General features: G+C 36.7%; 1 protein-coding gene across 1 annotated transcript in view; it reads left to right on the top strand.

Annotated features, from left to right (window-relative positions):
* Positions 1 to 21,528, top strand: part of LOC100643650 (titin) — a 230,450-nt gene that overhangs the window by 52,228 nt on the left and 156,694 nt on the right. The window contains exons 28-37 of the mRNA XM_048407033.1: positions 366 to 540; positions 10,890 to 11,245; positions 11,824 to 12,052; positions 12,491 to 12,688; positions 12,935 to 13,138; positions 13,245 to 13,408; positions 13,795 to 16,812; positions 17,667 to 17,886; positions 19,225 to 20,001; positions 21,070 to 21,255. Coding sequence (XP_048262990.1) covers positions 366 to 540; positions 10,890 to 11,245; positions 11,824 to 12,052; positions 12,491 to 12,688; positions 12,935 to 13,138; positions 13,245 to 13,408; positions 13,795 to 16,812; positions 17,667 to 17,886; positions 19,225 to 20,001; positions 21,070 to 21,255 — 5,527 coding nt within the window. The remainder of the gene's footprint in view (positions 1 to 365; positions 541 to 10,889; positions 11,246 to 11,823; positions 12,053 to 12,490; positions 12,689 to 12,934; positions 13,139 to 13,244; positions 13,409 to 13,794; positions 16,813 to 17,666; positions 17,887 to 19,224; positions 20,002 to 21,069; positions 21,256 to 21,528) is intronic.

Below are 21,528 nucleotides of genomic sequence, written 5' to 3' on the forward strand. Positions count from 1 at the left end.
TTATATTTCAGAATTTTGTGATGCAATCGATCTCGAGTACGTGGTCTCGTTTGTAGCTTTGCAACGATGCTTCGTTTACTGTCGGATGATGAGAAATTTCTTTTTCTTCTACGAGCTTTTTAAACTTGCCTCAAGGTTGGGACTTTTATTTACGTTAATCTTTTGCATGGAATTGGTGGTTTTATTGTGATCGATACAGCTAGATCGATATTTTTCGTATATCAGACATGTTATGGTTACGAATATACAATTATTCTTTTAATTATATAAATCCAACTTCTCTAAGGGATGAGACTTTTAAGCAACAGATCGATACATTTCGAGAAAGAAAATGTAATTCAGTGAGTTGATATGGTGACTTTCAGATTCAATGGCTATTTAACGATCGTCCTGTTCATGGCAAGGACTTCTTGGTGTCGGTCAGCGGTGATCGACAGGTGTTGACGATTCCAGAGACCGGAAGCACGCATGTTGGTACGATTTCCTGCGTGGCGGAGAACGCTGCTGGCAAGGCGATTTGCAGTGCTCGTCTAGATATTGGTAAGCAATTAAAGCTGACCTTAACAATTCTTAAACAAATGTATCCTTTGTCAGGAACAAAAGAAAAGAATATGTATCATTTTATTATTCGTAACTACTATTGTATCACACTACTGGTATCTATAATGTTATAACACAACGTTTGCTGGACGCATCTATAACTTGCACACTTTATTCCTCGCTTAAATTCTTCATTTTTTAAATCGACACAATGTTTTCCAGCATAACGTAGTAAATTTTTAATGGAATAATTTTTCATTTTTTCTCCATCAAATTATTATCATATTTGGTAACCTGCTATATTTTACAATCTTTAACCATTTTATCGTATCGAATTTCGTTCATTCTGCTATTCGCGCTAAATATCTTCTACGCTATCTTCCTAAATTATAATCTTGCACTTTCCCTTAAACTTTTATCACAAAATTTCCTGTACTCGTTACTGTAACAACGAGACAAATACTCGTATTTATCTTACGGTTTATGACTTTCTTACACGTGAACATCAATGAACACGTGAACATCATTGGATACAAACTACTACATCGTTGCTCTTAATGTATTTAGTCTTCGAAAATAAAAATATTCGTCTCTCGTATGTTTTCGTCGCGGCTCGATTTTAAACGAACAGAAATTCCGCAACGTCGAACAGCGTGGAATATTCGCGGTTAATTCTAGGCGATGTCGATCTTTCGGAAGCGAAGCGATTTTTATTGCCAACCGCGTTACAGTAAATTAGTTCGCGCGTAGCCAAAATATCGTCGAAACCGGCAACGGTGTCACGAGTTATTAATACGCGTCTATGCAAGCCGAATGGCAGCTTCATTCACCAGGTAGCCGACACACAGCTTCCACATAGAAGAACAGTATCACCGGAAAAGCGAGATGTCGCAACGAACGAACGATACGAATGGATAAAAGATCATAAGCAGCGGGATGTTGCGACAGCAACGGGCTCTCTGAAATTCGACACCGTTCGTTCTCGTTGGTTTTCGCGAGAAAAATCACGCGACCACCCGTTTGCCAGCGTCTCGAAGTTTTGGTTGTTTCGTTGCAACACTGAGCCCGCGCAATTTTCAGTTACCTTCGCTGTAAGATATTCGTTTAAATATCGTGATCGTATATCTCTCACTTTTCTATTGACGTTTTGTTATTTTTATCAAATTTTATCTCCTGTATCGTTTTTACATAAATTTCTTATTTGCGTATTTCTAAAGTTTTCTATTGTTCTAATTTTCTATTTTTCTATTTTTGGTCCTGTTACAATTGTGCCTTTTGTGTAGACGAACAGAGGATTGCTTATCTTTTTCTATCCAATTTCGTTGATTTTACTGAATTTTTAATTTTATTCTTCTCCTTGTTATTCAATTTTCGAATTTGTTTACCCTCCCTCTGATACGTTTTACTTTCGTCGTAATTGTAATTTCGTACTGGGATAGGGTTGCTTGCTTTTTCATCGGTTTCTATTGATTTTCCTATTTGTGCGTCCTTTTGAATTTTCCTGTTTTTGTTCGAACTTATTTTATTTTCATTCTAACAATTTTCATAACGATAATTTCGCATGAAATTGATTTATTCGTGGCTTCTATGGATTTTTGACACTTTCATCAAATTCTATATTTTTGTCGCCTTTACAATGAAATTTCTTTATTTATAAATTTCTATACTGTCTTCCCCTGAATTTTCACTTATTACACTCCCTTGAAATTGCCCTACATTTTCCCATAAACACGGTGACATCAGCTATTTTTATTAAAAATGACAGTAGCTGGTCGTAATTTGAATCTTTTATCAACATTCATCCTGACGATAAATATCGCTTTCCGTTTTGGCGTCGGGTAAACTCTTTTTGACAGGGATATTCGTGAACAGGCGATATCCCATGATCCATTACCCCGAACTCGGCTGTAATATAGAAGGGAGGGGTCTTATTTTTAACCAGGGCGACTAAACAAACTCTTTTCTCTTCTTTCACCGACGAAAAGTCACTTTGAGTCACGACTAATATTAGGTCGGTGCACATGCCGCGCAATTAAATCTGACGTTTCTACGCCCACCTGTACACTGTATTACGATCCACGTAGAAACATTCGTCTAGTCGATCGTTCGCTTCAATACTCATTTTCTAACGTATGTTTCGAATTTTATAGAAAATATCCGTGAAACATCAGGTATTTATTAATTTTGATTAAACGATAGATTTCTTCGAATCGTGAATCATCGAACGTAAAGAAGAACAACAGTTTCAACGAGTAGTTTCATGGTGATACTGTCAATAATAGATTGGATGTGATCTCTAGAAGTGTTTGTTTCACAGCGGTAAGCAATGGTTTCCGGTCAGATAGATCTTTCACTTTATATTTCAAAAGCGATATTCTAATTAATATTAAATAAAATTGCTAAAATTTAAATGCTATTACATAGAAAATATATGAAAAATATTTATTATATTCTATGAATTTTTCTGAGTAATGTTAAAAAAGTATGTATTTATTTAGAATTATTTTTCTTCCTCTTGCCATATCCTTATGCCCAGTGTTGGCTCAAATTCGTTTAGATATTTTTTACAAGAGCGTAAAGTTTGTTACATTGTATGAATTTTTCTGAGTAATGTTAAAGAAGTATGTATTTATTTAGAATTATTTTTCTTCCTCTTGCCATATCCTTATGCCCAGTGTTGGCTCAAATTCGTTTAGATATTTTTTACAAGAGCGTAAAGTTTGTTACATTGTATGAATTTTTCTGAGTAATGTTAAAGAAGTATGTATTTATTTAGAATTATTTTTCTTCCTCTTGCCATATCCTTATGCCCAGTGTTGGCTCAAATTCGTTTAGATATTTTTTACAAGGGCGTAAAGTTTGTTACATTGTATGAATTTTTCTGAGTAATGTTAAAGAAGTATGTATTTATTTAGAATTATTTTTCTTTCTCTTGCCATATCCTTATGCCCAGTGTTGGCTCAAATTCGTTTAGACATTTTTTACAAGGGCGTAAAGTTTGTTACATTGTATGAATTTTTCTGAGTAATGTTAAAGAAGTATGTATTTATTTAGAATTATTTTTCTTCCTCTTGCCGTATCCTTATGCCCAGTGTTGGCTCAAATTCGTTTAGATATTTTTTACAAGAGCGTAAAGTTTGTTACATTGTATGAATTTTTCTGAATAATGTTAAAAAAGTATGTATTTATTTAGAATTATTTTTCTTCCTCTTGCCATATCCTTATGCCCAGTGTTGGCTCAAATTCGTTTAGGTATCTTTTTCAAGAACGTAAAGTGAAAGATCTATCTGGTAGAGAACTTTTGCACACAACTGTAAATATAGTAAATTGGTTGTGTGTATGCAGATTAGTGATGTAATACGTGTTAAGTAAGACTTGTACATACGTGCGTAGCTTTTCTAGTACAGTGATTGGTATGTCCATTGATTGTTATGATCTTTGTTGTAGTTTTATGCAACTACGTATATTTTTGTTTCCTCTTTTAATTGATCATTTAAGAGAAACGGTAGGTGAAATTGTACCCTTAACATTGAGAAAGCTGTACTTGTAGATTAAGATCACATACGTGAAATCTAAACAGTCGACGTTACAGAATTAGTAACAACGTAACCAGCAAACTACTAATATTATACGCGTAACGTATCGAAGTTCCAAAATAAATCATTATGATTCAGTATGATTCAGGGTTATAAAGAAACCATAATCATAAATTCAACGCTATTTCAACGATGTAAATACAATAGAGAAACTACCACACCCATTGGCGGGTAACATTCTTTTTCCGATATTTTATAACAAAAGACAAGAGAACGAGTGAAGAAGTCTAATTATAAAAGAACATTTCGTTTTTTACTTTTCGTGATCCTACCGACAGTTCGTCCTCCAGAGAATCGATTCATCAAACATTTCACTTTTCATTCTTCACCATTCTATCGAAAATATTTTATAACAAAAGACAAGAGAACGAGTGAAGAAGACTAATCATGAAAAAACATTTCGCTTTTCACTTTTCGTGATCCTATCGACGCTTTATCCTCCAGAAAATCGATTCATCAAACATTTCACTTTTCATTCTTCACCATTCGATATTAATATTATTCCAAGACAATTCGTTTCCCTAAAGATCGGACACCAAATAAAAATTACAAATGAAATAAAAATTGCAAACTGAATAAAAATATAAGTCTACTATTCCATTAACAAATTAAATAAAAAAAAATAATAAGAAACACAAAGGAAGATAACGAGAAAAATTCATAACAACAAAAATTTCGTTTCAATTATAAGATTCCAACTACGATAAATTAAATCTCCTCTTAAAGCTCATCGATCATTTCAATTTACCTTCGAACGTTTGATAACCAGCGACACTAATTCACTATTATTAATTGGACGAGCTGGTCCATCCCCGAGGACAGGTCAGTTCCGCGATTTCCGTATTTTCGCAATCTTGTTCCGTGTGTCGCGATGGCCAGAGGAGATTCTCTCCCTCGCTCCTTCTCTCTTTCGGCCAGTGCACACACGCAGAAAGCACGTTATTTTTGTCGGCACGAATACCCGGCACGTAGCCTAGTCCAGAGTCGCTAACCCAGGGAATTCGAGCGCGTCTTCTTCGGGGAGCCTCGCTCCTACCTAGTGTCGCTCTCTTCGATTCGACCACGAAACGCCATCGACTGACCCATAAATCGACACGAAATCGATCGACGCTCTGAAACCCATATTCCAGGTAACACGAGTAATAAGTAGACTGTAGATATTTATGCAAATTCGTATTTTTGAGAGCGTAACTAAAGCACGAAGCATGATCAGATGCTTGTTTCACTTGCTAAATATTAGAATCGTTAATCCATTCTCGATGTTTTACATATTTTTACGTATCTACCGTTGCGTACTGTGACCTATTACGTGAATTTTCATTGTACGTATCGTTTTGTGAATTTTTTCATCCTCCAACCTATCACAAAGGCATAGAATTTCGCAGTCTTCTAATAAAATTTTAGTAATATAATTTAATGAATATAAATTATTCGAGGATTGTTACGTGTGAAGCGACAGTTCGATCGTTGTCTTGTGTGTAGACACGCGTGTTTGAGTTTTTCATTTTTATCGAATTGAACGAAATTCATTGAATGCTAAGAAAGACGTGTTCATATGAGTAGAAGTTGGAAGATTGTCAGTTTTAATATAAATTATATTTCATATAACATTATCTGTTAGAATAAAAATATTTGATGGAAAAGTAGATTAGAAAATCGATAAAATTAGACATTGCATACATCACGATCTGGCACATTCATTTTATGTCATAATAGCAAATTGTACATTAAATTATATTAAATTAAATTATAGTTGGCGAGATATTGAAATATACAGAACCTGATTACAAGAGGTTACAGAACATTGTTTTGACACGTTGTTAACGTATTTCGTGGTAGCTGACTCGAGTATCTACGGATAACGTGACACAAGAGACAGCTGTTTGATAAAAATAAATTTCCTTCGGATGGCAGTATGATGAAATGATGGCAGAATTTATGTGCTCATAATCAAAATTTCTGACAGTAAATCGTATCTTCGAATAAAATTTCAATAGATCACGTTGTACAGATATTCTTATTTTTCAAAATCGTATTATACGAGATCAGCCCACATATTCGTAAATATTTTTTATTACATCAACCCTTTGCACTCCTATATCGAGTGTGACTCGACATCAATTTTTATCTCAGGAGCTCCTTTGCCGAGTCCCACTCGACATTCTTTCATATCCATCTTTTTTTGCGAATCCTGGAAACTGTTTCAAGATGTATCATACACTTAAAAATTACAAAATACAACAATAGTGTGAATAAAACTGCTATTTAAGTGAATTTCTTTCTTTATTTATTTATTTAAATTGTCTTATTTTTTAATTAAAGTAAATTTCAAATAAAACGCTTAAAAGCGTTGGCAGCTGCTGCTAACGAAATTGAAATAAAATTCCTAGTGCAAAGGGTTGAAGCAATAATTTATCTTCGAAAGATATCTTACAACGTATCTTCGATATCTCGTGCAATTTCTTCTTTTATAAAATTCCATCTTTATAAAATAATTCCTACGAGAAATACGTTCTAGATCTATGAATTAACTAGATGCTTCTCAAAATTCCATTAAATTGTTCTATTCGTCCCCATCATCCTGAATTATTTGCAAGCCCGAACACAACTTCCAAATGAAATTCGCTACGACACAGTTTCTCGCCGTTGTATCTATTTTAAAAGGGATCACTATAATTCCCGATATCATTTCAAATCTCACGCTCGACTTAATAAATCCCGTGCCAATGATCGATTTACCCGGTGCTAGGTGAACGTTACTATTTTCGTCGTTGATCGTGGGCATACTCGTGTTTTCTTAGTCGTTCGAAGGGCTTTCCAATTCATCGAAACCAAGATACAACGTCCAAAGTTAACTTTTACGGCCTTTCAGCAAATCATAAAATTCGGAAATCGTGTAACCGACTTCCCATGAAGAAAGAAAAAGAAATGGAGAGAGCAGCTTGATTCTCTGTAAATAACAGCCGCGGTGTGGTTTTACTGGAGCCAACATCCGAACGGATGTTTCGTGATTTGCGAATGAATTCAGGACGACTCGGGCCGAATTCTCGCGATCCAGATATGTCGGTCGGGATGAATTTTCGGTTCGAGCGTATCGTATCTTGGTTTCTCGCCAACCTACAAACTTCTTTTGATTAGCTTGAAACGTGAAGTTTATGAGATCTTCAGGTGAAGAGCGAGTTATATTGGAAACAATGAAATGGAATGCTTTGGTAGTTGTAGTTTCGTCACTGAGTCTGTTCAACCAATTAACGGATTTTTATTGACTTTCGATCGATTTAATCTGTATTAATTAATTACATATTTCATCAAAATATATTTTCAAAATATTGCGTATTTGCTTAAAGACAAATTCTCATTCGAGGATGATGATCTACGTTTGTGAAGTTTATCTAAATTTCTTTTTACGATGTCAAAATGGAGATCATATAGCTAATAAGTAACTTAAGAATATGAATCACATATTAATAAAATTTACATACACTTATCCATAGATGTACGTATACGTAGTGTTAATCAGAAGATTGCAGGTATTTCGAATTACGCATAAATTTTTATAATTAATACGGGTCTTTTGTCGATTGAGTATAACAACTAGAATTTTTTAGTAAACTACTTAAATCAGTGCTAAATGTTCTCTGTTACAACGTTAACTGCGTAGAATGCCAAATATCAATAAATTTTACATAATTTGCAACGAGTAAAATTCCCAGTTTGATAGACCAGAAAGTTAGGATTCAAACTGCAGTTGGAGTTTATACCAAACTTTGTTATAAAATTCAATCTATTAGGTTGTCCGAAATGTTTATAAGGAAATAATAGAAGCACAATGTTTTTGTTTTATATTAGTTTATTGAATTATGCACGAACATAATAATAATAAAATGGATCATACCTAATTCAATAAAATAATATAAAACAGAAATTCTTGTTCATCTATTATCACTTTATGAAACGAAAGAAACTTTCCGGACAATCTAATGCTTCTCCCAAATTCGGACCATAATCCATATGACAAATATAGTTCGATATTACAGAGCCAAAGAATTAATTACCAAAAAATCACTCGTTTCGAAACCAGTCGTCTTTTAATAGAAATTGTTAGACAGGACGAATTTTCGTTCTATTATTTTTCGTGATTCTCGTGGAACGTACAATTCGTTTAAAATTCCTTGAAGCTTCTCCTGTTTATTTAGCAGTTAGGCCTCTGTTAGGCCTCAGTCGTTCGAAACAAAGAAAGGTGCGAAATTTCTAAAACAACGTAGAATACGGTTTAGTTGGTCTCGATCTCGTGACAAGATTAATTTCCTTTTTCATTTTTTAACGAGATCGACGGTCCTCGAGTTCCGTTTCCGGTTGCCTTCGAGAGTCGAGCAAACGCGGAATTCCTGCAAAACGGTTACGCCATTCCCGCGGATTCCAATTCCGGATACGATGATCCGATTCTAGCGTGGCGTCGATTTAACTGGCCAGCTATTAATACATTCGTGATTCAAGGGAACAGATCGATGTTGATCGACGATCAAACTCTTGATTTCTGACCAATAGTCTGTGGAATTTCATGCACCTACGAGAAATTTCAAGATACAAAAATGCACAGTATACGCGTAATACGAAGAAACATATGAAACATTTATCCTTCGCAATATTTCACAGATAAAGTATTTTTCTGCCTAAGTGCCATTTTGTAAATTATATTTACAAAAATACGAATTTCCGTAAATGCCCATCGTCTGACGATGCTCTAGCAGGAGTAAACAACGTTGCAAAGTCTGTGGAAATTCGGTGTTTATTCAGTATTTATTTATTTATTGCAGAAGCCAATTAATATTTCACAATTTAATATCACATTTTTGACTGTTGAAGAGTTTGAAGAGTTCGCGAAGAATAGATCGATGCGAGTCGATCGTCAAAGTGTAATAGCTCGATAAGAAAACGAGATTGAAGGATTTAGAAAAATGGTAGATTTTTGTTGAATTATATAAAATTATTATTTCGTAGTTTAGATTATTCCGTTTCGCTGTAAGATTCGAAGGATTTGATAGAGTAGAGTATTTGTCGTGAATTTTGTTTTTGTTTACCTACTGCGAGTATTTTGCGTGCGATTTATTTTTATTAAAAGTGTGCTCCATTTTGTCGAGTGAAATTATATTTGGTACGCGTGCCTTCCTTCGATGCCAAGTTATCCGGAGTTTAATGTGATGAGAGAATGTGAATGAAATTCGGGGCATCTTTCAGTGACACCTGCCTTATATTTCAAACTTCTTCATGCTTTGTGTTCACTTTGTGCCTAAATTATTTTCACCTGATTTCGTGTACAACAATGTAAGAGTTCAAAGTCATATTCGTGATAATTAACTTGACTGGTCAGTGCCAGAAATATTATTCATGTTAAATCTATTTCTTTTAAGAACAAAAGGTATTTTTTCTTCGTTCAATGAAAATTAAAATTGTCATTGGTAATTGTCTCATTTATAAATACATTATGCGTTGCTTTTTTCCAAACACATTTACACCTACTCGTATTCACAGTTATATCATAATGATAATTATAATATCAATATAAAATAATATATGTGTAATAGTTGTTTGACAATTGTTGCATATCACGGATAATAATATCACTTTCCAAGTCAACTTAGCGAACAAAGATGCAATAAGCTTAAGCTTTGTCACCTTAAATATTTCTGCTACGAATTGCGTGTTTTGTAACGCGTGACGCAACTTCGCCTTGCTGAATAATATCAGTGTTACTATATACAATGGGCCTGAAATTCTACAGCTTTTACAGAAACAGTTTATTATTATACCGCTTAATCATGGAAGAATACAACAGTAAATACAAAAATATAAAGAAGAGATTTGTTCATATTTTTATATAGTTACAAGTATTTCGTGCCTTGATCCAACTTTTACAGGAACAGTTTATTATTACACTATTTAATCATGGATGAAGATAACAGTAAATACAAAAATATAAAGGAGAAGAAACTTCTTCATATTTTTACATAATAATAAGTATTTCGTGCCTTGATCTAGCTTTTACAGAAACAGTTTATTATTACACTATTTAATCATGGATGAAGATAACAGTAAATACAAAAATATAAAGAAGAGATTTCTTCATATTTTTACGTAATTACAAGTATTTCGTGCCTTGATTTGATCGTGTCAGCTTTTACAGAAACAGTTTATTATTGCACTATTTAATCATGGATGAAGATAACAGTAAATACAAAAATATAAAGGAGAAGAAACTTCTTCATATTTTTACATAATAATAAGTATTTCGTGCCTTGATCTAGCTTTTACAGAAACAATTTATTATTACACTACTTAATCATGGATGAAGATAACAGTAAATACAAAAACATAAAGAAGAGATTTCTTCATATTTTTACATAATTACAAGTAATTCGTACGTTGATCCAATAGAAAAGAAAACCTGCTAGAAGAGCCAATAATACACTTATTAATGTTATAAAAATTCTAATCAACTAAATGCCAGTTCGTCAGAAATTAATCGTATGACAAAGTATGACGTATATTCTATTTTTCTCGTCGTACGTATCACGTCGTAATGCGAGCGATATAACAAACTTACTACAAAATTCCATCCTCATTCACCAGCCCCCGGTTTCCTTTTCCGGATTACAAAGACCTGACGAACCGTGCAAGCGTTAACCGAGAGCCAAAAAAAGAAAAAGAAGCACACGACGATCTATTGATATCTAAATTAATCATCCTCATTAGGTGGCTGGATAGGGGAGGAAGCGAAGAAGACTGAGGGGGCGGTTGCAGAGAAAAGAGTACTCGAATTAGTCGAAAGATTGCCCGCCGACGAAATGCATGCAGCAAGCAGCAGCGACAAACACTTCTCTTCGGAGAAGGCCGAGGGTGGAAACGAGAGTCAAGTATTGACCAAGATGTCACAGACGATCACGGAATCTTCCACCACACACACGACCACGAAGAAAGAGTACATCTCATCGACGACGTCCTCGACCTTGACAAAATCTGGACAGGAACCCAGCAGCGTTAGCGTGAAGACTACCATTCATAGTACGGAACAGTCGTCCTCGGAGAACGGGGCACCTCCTGTTGTGCAGGTTTGTTAATTCTACAGTTTAATCGATACTTTAGACTAGTTGAAGAATGTAAACCGGAGCTCGTGATTACGTGGATTTGATAGTGAGAGAAGTTTGAGCAGACTCAACATGTTGGAAGATATTCTTTTATCAATCGGAAAATTTCCTAATTGGAAATGAAATTTCTAGTCAATACGAGGGCAAAGCAAATTCAAATTCAATACGAAATCAAAACGATACGATAAATGTATGTGTATAAAAATAATCATAATCTGTCATTGTTTTAAAAGCAGAGAATTCTTGGATATGTGAAATTCAAAATATTGAGACAAGCAGAATTAATTAATTTTTCTTAGCTAAAGTAGATTAATGGAATTTTATACATAGAATTTAGAAATGAAAGACAGACGACAGTGAAAAGAAAGAGAAATGAAGAAATAGCTCTATTCTTCTCATCATTAATTTCTATGTGTGGATATTATTCGACTATGTGCGTGTAAAAGACAGAATTTGGGGTGCGATAAAATAAAAATAGTAATGCAAAAGCGTGAGTCTTTTTGACAAAAGGAATTAATCGTATTGGATCTTTTTTTCTACAGTGCTACAAAGTAGAAGAACACGAAAAGATTATTCAAGACCAACCAGGCGAGATTCGTCAAGAGAAAACCGTAGTGGTATCGCAAGACGAGGAAGGAATCAAACGAGACGTCAAATCTGCACAAATGTCGAAGCCAAGCAGAAAATGTACAGCTCCGAGATTCGTTTCACCAATCACGGGAATGATCGTGGATCAGGGTACTGATATTATCCTCGAAGGAATCATCGATGGTAAGATAAATATCATCTCTCAAGATATTAATTTACAGAACATTATTATCCTGTTTTTGAAGTACAACAAAATGTTTATCGATTGATTTTGCCAAGCAGAATGCTTTTCTTTCGTTGTAACGTGTAGTTATTAATGCGTCTTTAACGATTTCGAAGGATTCATCGATGGCAAAATGAAAGTTATTAAATTTTTGATTCATAAAATGATATATCATAGGAATGAAGTGCAACAAAACGTTTAACACTTTACTTTGGCATGCAGAATATTTTCCTCTCGTCGAAACTTCAGATTATTACGCTTCTTAATATATTTTATATTATGTAGAAAATCCGATTGTTCTCTTGCCAAAATTGTATTTCACAGCACCGTCTAGCGATAAATTAATTTTATTTCATCGTTCGTTTACCTTTTGTAATTGCCTCGTAAATCTTGTACAGGGTTCCCCCAGCCATTTATCAGCTGGTCGAAGAATGGACAGGAGTTGAAAACGAAGGATGGAATGACGATCACGTACGCGCATAATCATGTTCGTTTGGAACTGAAGAACGTAAATGTTAAGGACGCGGGACGATACACTTGCACGGCGAGCAACGAAGTCGGTTCTGCTAGTAGCACTGCCGATCTTGTTGTGAAAAGTACGTGATAATTGAGAAGAAACTTATTTATTGATTTAAAAAAATTCTATGTATTAACATCTTTCTTTTTATTAGTTTCGAAAATCGAAACAGAGAATTTAGAATAATAGCAAGCTTCCTACGATTGAACGACTTGATACAAATTTCGCCGTTGATCTCTAATTTCTAATTTCTATTTCTTTCAATTTAATTTAATTCTTACAGCTTATTTTTAATGAAATTTCACACGGTTCCAATGAATTTCAGAAACAATATTCCCACCGGTGTTTGGCAGAAGATTGCAAGCTCAGGTTGTGAAACGCGGAGACCGTGTGAATATGGAAGTAGAAATCACGGGAACACCAGAACCTACAGTTACTTGGTTCAAGGACGATGTTCCTATCAAAGAACGTCCACCGCAATTGAGGATCAAGCAGCAAGGAAATTGTTACATGCTACTCATCGATAAAGGTACAGCGTGTTAAACATTCACTTAGTTACTCAACAATTCATAAAAATATTATTTTCAAGTTGCTCTTCATGACATTCATTGTAAGTATAATAAAATGTATTTCAGCTGAGAAAGAGCACGCTGGAAAATACATGGTTCGAGCAACAAATGCCGGTGGGGAAGCTCAAAGTATAGCCGATTTTGCTGTCTTCGAGCCAACACCAGACACCATGGTAGAGGTCCATAAAACTGTCATCTATGAGAACGTGCAAGACAAGAAAGTTATCCAGGTAATTATTTCTTTCTACGATCATTAATCACATAGATCAACCTTAACGATAACAACATTAATTTCGATATTTTAATATGACTTCTAAATTAAATCTTTTAACATAAGATCAAACTTACAACATAAAATAATTCATTAAAATTTTCTAATAAAAAATGTCGGAATCAAAGTTATTCTAACATTAAAATTTTCCACTAAAACATTTGCAGATTAGACTTTCATACCTTATCGATTAAACGCACAAACTAATTTTGTACATCGTGTAATATATTTAGGATCGACTTCGACTAACAAAATTCAGTATAACAACATTCTACGAGACTTACAAAACTAAATTAAAAAATTCTTCAAAGAAAACAAAGCATAAAGTCCTATATTCGTATCTAGTCCGACGAAAAGAAGAGCGAGGTTCCCTCTAGCAAACAATCGACAAGCGAACAAGTGACAACGACGAAAATTCAACCAATTCCACCATTAAAGACAACTCCCATCGTATCATCGGCGTCAATGGCCGAAACGACCAGAACGGTAGAAAAGATCGAGGAACCAGGATCCAGTATGAGTCGTTCAGAAATGTTCTCATCCACTGTCGAATCTCATCAAAGTCAATCGAAATCCGAACAAAAGTTCCACATGAAGCTAGAGCACAAGACACCAAGCGTCACGGTAGAACCGAAGAAAGAAGAGAAAACGATAATAAAAGAAGTAATTCGCGAAGAAGTAGACAAGAAGGGCTTCGAGCCAAAAACTACAGTGGTCGAGGAGAAAACGAAAATCGAAAACGAGAACATCGAAACTTCGACGATAGCCAAGAAAGACGCGTTGAGTTTCTTCGAGTCCATGACGAAGGAAACAGAGGCAACTCCGAAAGGTCCGAAAGAGATGATAAAATTAGTCGACGACGCTGATGGTCACGAAGTCAAGGTTGGAAAATTAACAAAAAATTACGAAAGATCTACAACTTTCCAAGAAGTGAAGAAACCAGAACCAAAGCCTGCGGAGCTCCAAACTACGAAGAAAGCAGTCCACGAGATATTCACTAAATTAGAACAGGGTAGTACAGCTTCTCGTGGAGTGGACAACAAGCTGTTCGACTTCCCATACGAACCCTATAAACCACCGGTAGAGACCAAGAAGACAGTCGTGGAAGAAACAATGTCCTCGGGATCTTCTCTTCAAGGATCTGTAACTATGTCAAAGATGGAAAGCAAAATGGAAACTAAAATGGAGAGCAAGTCAGAAAGCTCAGAAATATTGATGGAGGGTTTTAAATTGGTACCAGAGCCTCCTCCAGAGATTGGTTACATGCCGAAGCCCGAAGAATTAAAAAAAAAACGCCCTGACGTGTCCATCAAGGCTAAACAGCTCCAAGAATCCTTCGACAAAACCCTGTCTCCTATAGATGCGCCTATCGGCGGTGTGAAGATTTTCCCTACACCTTCTCCAAAGATTAGCGAAGTTCCGAAAGTGGCGCCAACCTTTTCTATGCCACCTCCGCCGTTTGAGCTCGAGAAGAAAGAGGTAATCGAAGAACCATGCGTCAAAAAGGAAATTCACGAGAAGAAGGATTACGTGTCTTCGTTCAGAGCAGCGTCTCCGACTAGGCCTTGGTCATCATCGTCTGATGTGGAAACTAGGTCACACGTGTCTACGGATTTGTCAGAATACAGGTGTCAGTCAGCTGCATCGAGTCATCAGGAGATTCTTAGGTCTACTTCGCCTAAACCTTCGGCCGATGGATTGGCTATGGAGAAATCTTGGGCGAAGAAATATGCTGATTCTACGAGAAAGTCTTGGCCCCCTCAGGAAGAGGCGAAGTTTAAACAGGAGTGGCAGACTCCCGGCGAGGATTTCAAGAGTACGCAAAGGGAGGTTAAGAGGGAGGTGGAAGAGATTGACGGTGGAATTAGAAAGACTAGTATGGAGTCGTCTAGCACTACAGAGAGGCGTTCGTGGAGCTCGAAACAGGAATCGATGGAGAAGATGTCGAAAAGAGCTCCGTCTCCACCTAAAATTCAACCAATCATTTATAACGCTGAAACCATCAAAGTGGATCATGTGGTGAATAAAATGGAAGAGAAGTCTTCGTACGAAAAATACACTAGTGAATTCGACACGAAGAAGTCAGAGAAATCGGAGAAGATGGAAGAGACATATTCAAAGAAATGGACAGGATCTGATGATCTGAAGGCTCCAAGTCTCGTCAGAAGTGTCGGACCACCGAAAGTACCAGTGGCCCAACCGTGTCATGTAACACCAACTCCTCCAGCTACAGATCAGATTATTCTGGAACCAGGTCCTCCTCCGGAAATCGGATATATTCCGGCGCCAACGGTCAAAGAGAAGAAGATCGAGAAGATAGAGAAGTCCTTGGAAGTGTCGTTGGAGCATCAGCCAGCTAAAATTCCACCTGGAGGAATCAGAACTTTTCCTCCAGCTCCAAAAAAGGAAGAGCCACCTGCGTTGCCTCCTAAAGACGTTAGAATGACTCCTCCTCCTATCCCGGCTAAGACGCAAACACCTGTAGAGATCCTAGAACCGTTTCCATTTAAACCTTCTCCTCCATCTACGATAAAGACGACGAAAGTGCCACCTCCGCCGACTCCAACGAAATTTATCAAAAGCAGCTTTACTCAGGAAAGTGATTACGAATCGGACATGGATAGTTTGATGAAAGCAAAATGGAGGCCATACGAGAGCGACAGCGAAGAGCCACGTTATCGAAGAGTTCAGCCACCAGTGCCTAAGCAGCCGATTAGGCCAAGGTCAACCGAGCCTGAGCCACTTCCTCCATCTAAATTCGAGGTTCCCCCTGCAACCGTGGGTCCACCTAGACCCGTGATCACCAAAGAACAGCAAGAGAAAGTTTGTAAGAAGACTACGACTTTTAAAAAGCAAGAGAAAGAGACGAAACAGCAACAACAGAAATATCAAGTGGTTCAGCCTCCACCGCAGATTGAATTGAAGCCTGGCTCTCCTCCTATCTATGTTCAACCAGCCACGAAAAGTCCAACGCCGAAAAGTCCACCTGGTAAGAAGCCAGAATCTCCGAAATTCAAAGTGAAGACGTTCCAACAGGAAAGTGGATACATGGCAGATACCGACGAACCGTTCCAGCAGAGAAGTTCGATTCAATCGATGCAGAAAAGCTTCGGAAAGCACGAATCTTCGTCGTCGATGACCTCTCACACGGAGTCACGCACTTCGTATCAGGAAAGTCGATCGGAATATTTCGAGAGCAAAAGTTTCGATAGCCGACAGCAGCAACAGAAAAAGGAATCGTTCGTGTCACCTACTCCTTCGAAACAGCCGACAACTCAGCCAGCCAGCGCTCAACAACGTAGCTCGTTCGTTGAAAAGAGCTACGCGTCCTCCGCGTCCCCGTCAAAATTCAGTTCTACGAAGGTTCGAGAAGTGTGCTTTCACTAGCTTGATGTGTATAGAGAGCAAGATGAACAGCGTGGAGTTGCTTGGATCGAAGAAATTCTTCTTTGTCTAATCGAATGAATCGATCATGTCTTTTTAACAAATGTCTTCTTTTAGCTTTTGTGTTGAGATAACAATTGTGTGTTAATTGCGATGCGTTTTTAACCAGTTTGTTATAGGTTTATACTTATCGTCTGAGAGTTGAACATACAGTTTTTTGCTTTGTAGTCCTCAATTGGTAAATACTTTGGTAGATTGTTACATTAGATTAGTATTAAACCAAAAAATATATTAGAGCGAAATGTTAAAAGATTTATTAAATCAGAGCAGAGATATAATATTAAAATAATATTAAATAGGAAGCTCTTTCTAAACAAATGCTAAAAATATATCAAATATAAAACTCTGACCGAAATTTGCGACGTGAAAAGCTCCTAGTAGATTTTTCACTCCTAAAGTAATTTTAAACACGTTTTCTATATTTTATATAACATCAGAGTGAATCTTCCAAGTATGGAATGCCTTCGAATTCATTTTTGTTGTACAAAATGGTGGCAAATATTTGGTATTCCATATAACAGAGTTAGTACGCCCCAAATCATACAATTGTGATACAAGTTCATATATATTGGAGCATACATCAAATAAAATAGGACACAAAGATGAAAATTAATGAATAGTGGATAAGATGCAATATGTTACTTATTGAGGACTAATTGTATGTTTTTGTCTTTCTTGTCAGCATTAGCTAAGTATTGTCTTTCTTTCTTTTCTTTTTTTTTTTCTTTGCGTGTTTGACATAATCGTACGAAAATGACTGTAATTTTTTCCAGGAAACAATTTACACCACGGATCAGTCGCAGAAGAAGCTAGAAACAGCAAAGAAGATCCTGCCACCCTCTCCGAGTCCTTCGAAATTCGTAAAGAGCGAATTTCGTGAAAGCGACTACGAGAGCGACTACGATGGCAGAATACCACCCCTTTGGAAACCACGGGGTTACGAAAGCGACGACCAGACTTTCAGACCCGTAAAACCAAGTCTCACTGGTCCAGGTATCTATAAATTCTAATGTAAACGACAACTTCCTATTATGGTATTATTCAAAGCTCGTTACACGAGCCTATTAGAAATTGTACATAGTATTATCGTTAGTAGTTTCTTCTGACGAATACAATATAAAGCTGCGTCTACATTATAGAGGCTAGTTTGATGACATAACTCGATTATCCTAGATTTTAATTAATAATGACCTATTTAATATATATATTTAATATAACTTTAATATGAGATTCTTTTAGTACAAAGATCAAAATCGTTTCTTGTATCGCATAATATCATTCAAAGGATCTTCGTCCCGTTTTTCAATTCTTTTCTTCTGAGTTTTTAAGGTCATATTTTCAGTTTGTCAAAGATAAACCCAATCCATAATTTCTATTTTGTTATGTTCGTCTAATTCGTCTGCACATTTACCAAATGAGAGACATAAAAAATTATAAAGCATTGATAACGATGGTCTTTGGGAAACTTGAAACAAAGGGAACTAATAAAAGGTGTACTGCGATAATTATTTCATGAAATGATAACGAAAGATACAGTTTGATAACAGGATCTAAACGTACCAAAATCTTGCAGAAGGATTTGTTTTATTATGATACTGATTTATTATACCACGTAGATGCAGCTTGATATACATTGTATTGTCACATTGTACAAATGTTGGTTAAGGGAAATATCATTGTGAAAATAAGAATTGCTTTCCAACAGCGCCAGTAGAACAAAATCGACTGGCCGGTGTCGATGGGTCTCTCACTCTTTTACGACTTTTTTCCAGCTTACAACAAGTAGTCCTCCTGGCAAGCTTTCTTCCCTTCTCGTTGTTTACCTCGCAAGATAAGTTCTCCTCTCTTCCTGCTTCGCTTGCTTCTCTCTTTTCTTCTCGGCCACTCGAAGTACGTACTTGTGTTTACCCGCTTTTTCTCCGAATCTTTCTCCATCCATCTTCGTGGCTAACCATCTTCATCTTCTTCTACTTCGTCTCCATCGCCTTTGTTCTATTCTTCGTTGTTTCTTCACGCTGGTTTCACCCTCGTTTCAAAACACTGAAACTTCGTTTCACTGCTCGTGTCTTCGCTATTCGCGATTTTACACAATCATTCATTTAAAAAAAACAAAAAAAAAAAAAAACAAAAACAAAAGAATCTATCAACATCGGATAAAGCCATCGAATAGAGGAAGCTCGATGATCCATCGAGAACTCGTTTAAACCAACGAGGACGATTCAACGACGCGTGAAACCGACGTCGTCACGACGCGCGACCCTTCTGTCCGCTTTCTTCACCACGTCGACGTCTCTCGATCGGGGTCACCCGGGAACTATTTTCTACCGATAGGCAAACCCAGGGAGCCTCGAACGCCGCTGATCGAGGAGATCTCGAAGAAGGAGCTCGAGAGAAAGGAGGAAAGAATCGCAACAACCACTCCGACCAAGCAGAAGACGGTTCTCCTTCCTGGTTCTCCGCCAGAAATCGCCTATGCACCACCTCAACCAACTTACTACGAAGCTCGATCTGGTATGCCTTTCCACAACGCGATCGGCACGGAAACCAAGAAAACAGTGAGAATGGACGAATCGACGGAGAACAGCAGAAGAATCGTTACGGTGGAGCAGACTAGTCGAGTGATTAAATTTGGCGACCAGAAACCATCGGCTGACTTCAGAAGCTTCGACACGACGTCTGATCAACGACACAAGTCGACGTTTAAAGTACCGACTCCGAAGAAGTTTGTTCAAGGTCAATTTAGAGAATCAGATTACGAGAGCGATATCGATACGAGGATCAAACCTAAATGGGCTCCAGCGGACAGTGACACGGAGGAACCACGGTACAGGAAGGTTCAGCCGCCTATGATGAAGGCGCCAAGGTCATCGAGTGCTCCGGTTAGACACGAACACGTGGTTTCGCCGTTGGAGTTTGACACTGGACCACCTGTGATCAAGAGACAAACATCGATGACACAGCTAAGGGACGATAGTAGAACGAGGAGGATCGACTCACAGATGAAAATGCAGAAGGAAGTTAGCTCCAGGCAGGAGGATGTGCTGAAGCCTGGATCACCACCTGAGTTTGGTTTTATCTCGAGAAGCGACATGAAGAAGGCAGCCAATCGTAAGAATCACGTTGATGTCTCTGTTCTTGCGTATGCTTGCCGGCAGGGGGTTGCTTTGGGTGTTTAACGTTTGGCAGGGGTTCGTTTTGGGAATAGCTGAAGATTCATAGAAATGTTATATGTGGCCTATATCGTTGGGAGGACTAAGGAAGTAGATAAAACATTTTCTAAGAGGATTTATGCTTGATGAAAATTTATAGAATAATGTTAATCGTTATGGGTATATCTGACGAGTTACTATGATTTAATCAGAGCACGTGTCTAGTATATGTATTGTAGTATATGTAGATTTATATGTATATATATATCTGTATTGTAATATTTACCAAGTTTGGGGATTCTTGTCGCTAATAACCTTACAGTTGACGCGACATTGACCATTCAAAAAGGGAATGACAATTTAGCAAACATCATTTATTAAGTAGGGATGCAGCGAAGCAAATTCTATTAACCCTCAATTTGGATTCTTGGATTATGGGTATCCACGATAGTTTAGACTGAAAAGAAAAGTTGCTCATATACTTTTGATGTATTGTTTTGTGCTTTATATTTTACGCGATAAAAGCTATCAACCTGTTAAGTTTATTGGAGAAATATTTTCTACGTTTCGTTCATTGATATTAATCGTTTATTAATTGATCGTTCATTGATATTCGAAATATTGAAATAGTTTAGGTATACGAAATTATTTATTTTGTGAAAAGAGTTTATTTTCTGAGGTTTACAGCGAAATTAAATGGGAAAACTAGAGATCGTATAAAAGCTACAATACAAATGAGGATTAATTAAGATAAAGTAATGCAAGCAAAATTATCGTGCTTACCTATGATCCGACGATACTAATTGAAGATTAATCACCTTTCTCTATTTATTCGAGAATCGCGACTATTCAAATTCTTATCTTCGCCATCTTTTCATTCTGATAAATAATTCGCGGTTATCATCTTCTCTACACTCTAACTGTCTATCTTCCTCTGCGCGCTTGCTGAAAGTAAAGCAAAGTAAAGAAATATTTCGCTGGCGAGCTGTGTTGTCCCGTAACACAAAAAAATCTGAAACATCCGCAGACGTCGCGTCGCGTCACATGAGCGACATGACCAGCAGCTTCAAATCGAAAACCGAGAAATTCGTCAGCGACATCCAGTCGGATCTGAAGCAGGGCAAGCCGATCCTCAAGCATCCGATCGATAGCCGAGCCAGCGATGGCGACGAGCCCAGAACTTACAGAGAGGAGTCACGACACTCGGAACATGGTAATTTAGACTCTATAGTAATTCAATTATACGATATAGTATAAATAATAGATGCACATCTTATGGCTAATTCCATTGAAAATAGTATCTTTTGTCATTGAAATACGTGTATAGTTAATTGTTGTATTTTATACTTTGAAACTAAACAAGCGTTTGCTTGAAATTATTAGAACTTCAGATTTTATTGTAGTTTAATTTCATGACATAATTATATAGTTTATCATTGAAATACGTGTATGGTTAATTGCTATATTTTATACTTTGGAGCTAAAC

Source organism: Bombus terrestris, chromosome 7 (assembly GCF_910591885.1).
Source record: "Bombus terrestris chromosome 7, iyBomTerr1.2, whole genome shotgun sequence".
In the NCBI taxonomy this organism is placed as follows: domain Eukaryota; kingdom Metazoa; phylum Arthropoda; class Insecta; order Hymenoptera; family Apidae; genus Bombus; species Bombus terrestris.